Source organism: Aplysia californica, unplaced genomic scaffold (assembly GCF_000002075.1).
Source record: "Aplysia californica isolate F4 #8 unplaced genomic scaffold, AplCal3.0 scaffold00331, whole genome shotgun sequence".
NCBI lineage: Eukaryota > Metazoa > Mollusca > Gastropoda > Aplysiida > Aplysiidae > Aplysia > Aplysia californica.
Window position 1 is genome coordinate 359,916 of NW_004797601.1, and position 2,931 is coordinate 362,846.

At 41.0% G+C, this 2,931-nt stretch overlaps 1 protein-coding gene across 1 annotated transcript in view; it reads right to left on the minus strand.

Annotated features, from left to right (window-relative positions):
* Nucleotides 1-2,494: 2,494 nt before the first annotated feature.
* Nucleotides 2,495-2,931, minus strand: part of LOC101851282 (protein FAN) — a gene marked incomplete at its 5' end in the record, with an annotated part of 37,513 nt that continues 37,076 nt past the window's right edge. The window contains 1 exon segment of the mRNA XM_013084950.2: nucleotides 2,495-2,709. Coding sequence (XP_012940404.1) covers nucleotides 2,618-2,709 — 92 coding nt within the window.

The following is a 2,931-nucleotide window of genomic DNA, read 5'->3' on the forward strand; positions in this document are numbered from 1 at the left end:
ATCAATGTTTTTCAATTAAAATCCTGGCTGGAATGTGTTTTAAAGGTGTTGAGCCTAAAATTTAAAAATCTATACAAATTTCCAAATGGGCAGAAAGATATTGTTTTCTTCAATTTCATTATTTTGACGGGCGCCTGAGTTCACCACGATGCCACACAAATGTTTCTGCTGAGGGCGTCGACAAACTTAAGAAGGAATGAGTGAGAATGAGGACGGATAATGTTGGTATGTGAAGTATAGACTGGTGCTTAATAATAATAATAATGATAACAATGATGATGATTATAAATAGTATTAGTAGTGCCAAAATGTCCTGCTCAACAGCAAGCTCCACGAGCTTAACAATCTACACAGGCACGTTTATTATTACTCCAGTAGATCTGTTAGCAATCTGAAACAATATCAACTTCCTGGGAAGTATTCAGAGTATTTTATTAACACTTTATAACTTTGAACATAAAGTCAGTCTATTGCACAGCCAGTACACAGATGAAGCATACAACTAAGCTCTGGAACATTATTTTTCCTTAATTTTTTCATTCGCTCAACAAAATCTCATTCACGTATCTATGTGACCAATACTAGCACCTATGGGTATTATAACATAACAAATCTTATCTTCACACTCAACATATTATTAATACGAGGGCTGTCCCACGGAAAACCGGAATTTGGCTGTAATTTGAAAACTATTCAATATTTTCACATTCTGTAAACGCACACTTGTAAAACAATCATTTAGAAATTTCCCGATTGAGCACCATGAGCATCGCACAAACCAAACGAGCACAGCATTTCTCAAAAGATGGCTACCCCCTTGGAAAATTGGTCAAGGGTAGAAGTGAGGTCTGTCATTCGGTTTCTGACCGCAAAAGGTCTCAAACCTCTAGAAATACACACTGAAATAAAGTCAGTTTATGGGGAGAAAGTAATGGCATAGTCACAGGTATATGAGTGATGTCGTGAGTTCAAAGCCGGGCACTCCGATATCAATGACAAAGTTTACCCAGGATCTTGTTTTTCTGCCAAGACTGAGGACAACAAGAGTCGCGTTAACGAACTTATTCAAACAGACAGGCGCCTAAAAATTTGCGAAATTTGCGAGTCGCTAAACATTTCAAAGTCGACTGTCTATAGGATAGAGTTTGATGAGCTGCACTATTGAAAGGTCTCTGCTTGATGGGTTGAGGCCGAAAAAGACCAGCGGGATCATTTTGCAGCATGGCAACACAACACCACACACCGCAAACGTCACGAAAGACTGGTTCCAAAGGTTCGGCTAGGAAGTTCTACTACACCCCCCTCACAGTCCTGACTTGGCCCTGTCAGATTATCACCTTTTTGAACCAATGAAACGCCATATTTCTGGACAGCGATTCACCGACGACGAAGACCTCGTGGAAGCCGTGAACGATTGGTTGAAATCCCTTGACGAAAGATTCTTCAGGGAGGGTATCTTCTCCCAGATCCAGCGATGGGAAAAATGTGTCCAGCGGGATGGTAATTACATTGAGAAATAAAGCACATGTTGAGGTATGATGTGTTACAGTTTTATTATAATAGGACAAAGATTTTTGCTTTTACGGACCTTTTACGGTTTTCCGTGGGACAGCCCTCGTACCTGTCTTTAACCAACTGACTTACTCACAGACTGACAGAAAGACAGTGATGTGAAATTGTGAAAAGTGAAATACGCAGTGACTCGCCATTCTAATTACTATTGTAAAGTTCAGCACTATTTCTGCACAAAGACAAACATATATCTATGAAGAGTATCCGGAATAATATTTTCAAACAAACTGATGGCTGTCGCAAGTGATGCCACAAGGATATTCGATTTTCTTGTTAGCATCAGAGTCTTACACAAGCCAAGAAGGTCTTTTCTTTATTTCTTTTCTTTTTTAACGTAGGTTTTTTTGATGCACCATCAACACAATTTAGATCATTCAGAAGGCAGGCTTTCTTCCCTGAATATGAGCGCCAACCCGGGCTGAGAGGGATACAGAGGAGGATCCCACTAAAAGGTTATGCCCTTGTAAACATACCAAATCTGCTTCACTTCTACTAGTAAAAAAAAATGTAACCTTCTGCTGCAGTTTAGCAGTTTCTTTTTCTGTGGTATACACAACAATTCAAATAGGTAGCATATCAAATCTTTTATATTTACAAACAAAAGGGAAGCATATACAGTCACACTACCTGTCTCTCAACCCACAGAGCAGACATAATAACAACAATAATAATAATAATAATAATAATGAGAATTTATATAGCACCTAATTCCTAGAAGGCTCCAAGCGCTGTAAAATACAATTATCACTCAGCTTTACTGCCAAATCAAAAGACAGAAAATTCACATTATGAGACCATGTAACAACACACACACACACAGACACGTGGGCGCGCGCGCACACACACACACATACACACAGACACACACACATTACACACACACATCTCCCAGACCTTCCACACACACACACACACACATCTGCAAGACCCTCCCCCGAACACACACACACACACACATACATACACACACACACACACTCACACACAAAATGTCAAATCGGACTCAGAGCCCATAGTGCACCAGCATACAGCACCAGAGAGGGACTCAAACCTCCTCCTTCCACAGCATGACGGTGCGGTCACTACCCCCGGTCAGCAGAGTCCCGGCATGACTAGCGTCCACGCAGGTGACCGGCCCTGGGGAGAAAGCCATGTCACAACTGATAGATGGGCTTGATGGGCAAGCGGTGTTGTAACAAACTGGAATTTGTGAGGCTACCAATTTAAAAAGATTGTAGACTCATAATACACACACACAATCACAAACACATAAACACAGACACTCACTCACACACACATAAACACACAAAACACACATCCATATCTTGATGGGCCTTGAGTCTGAGTGACCTGCCCCCC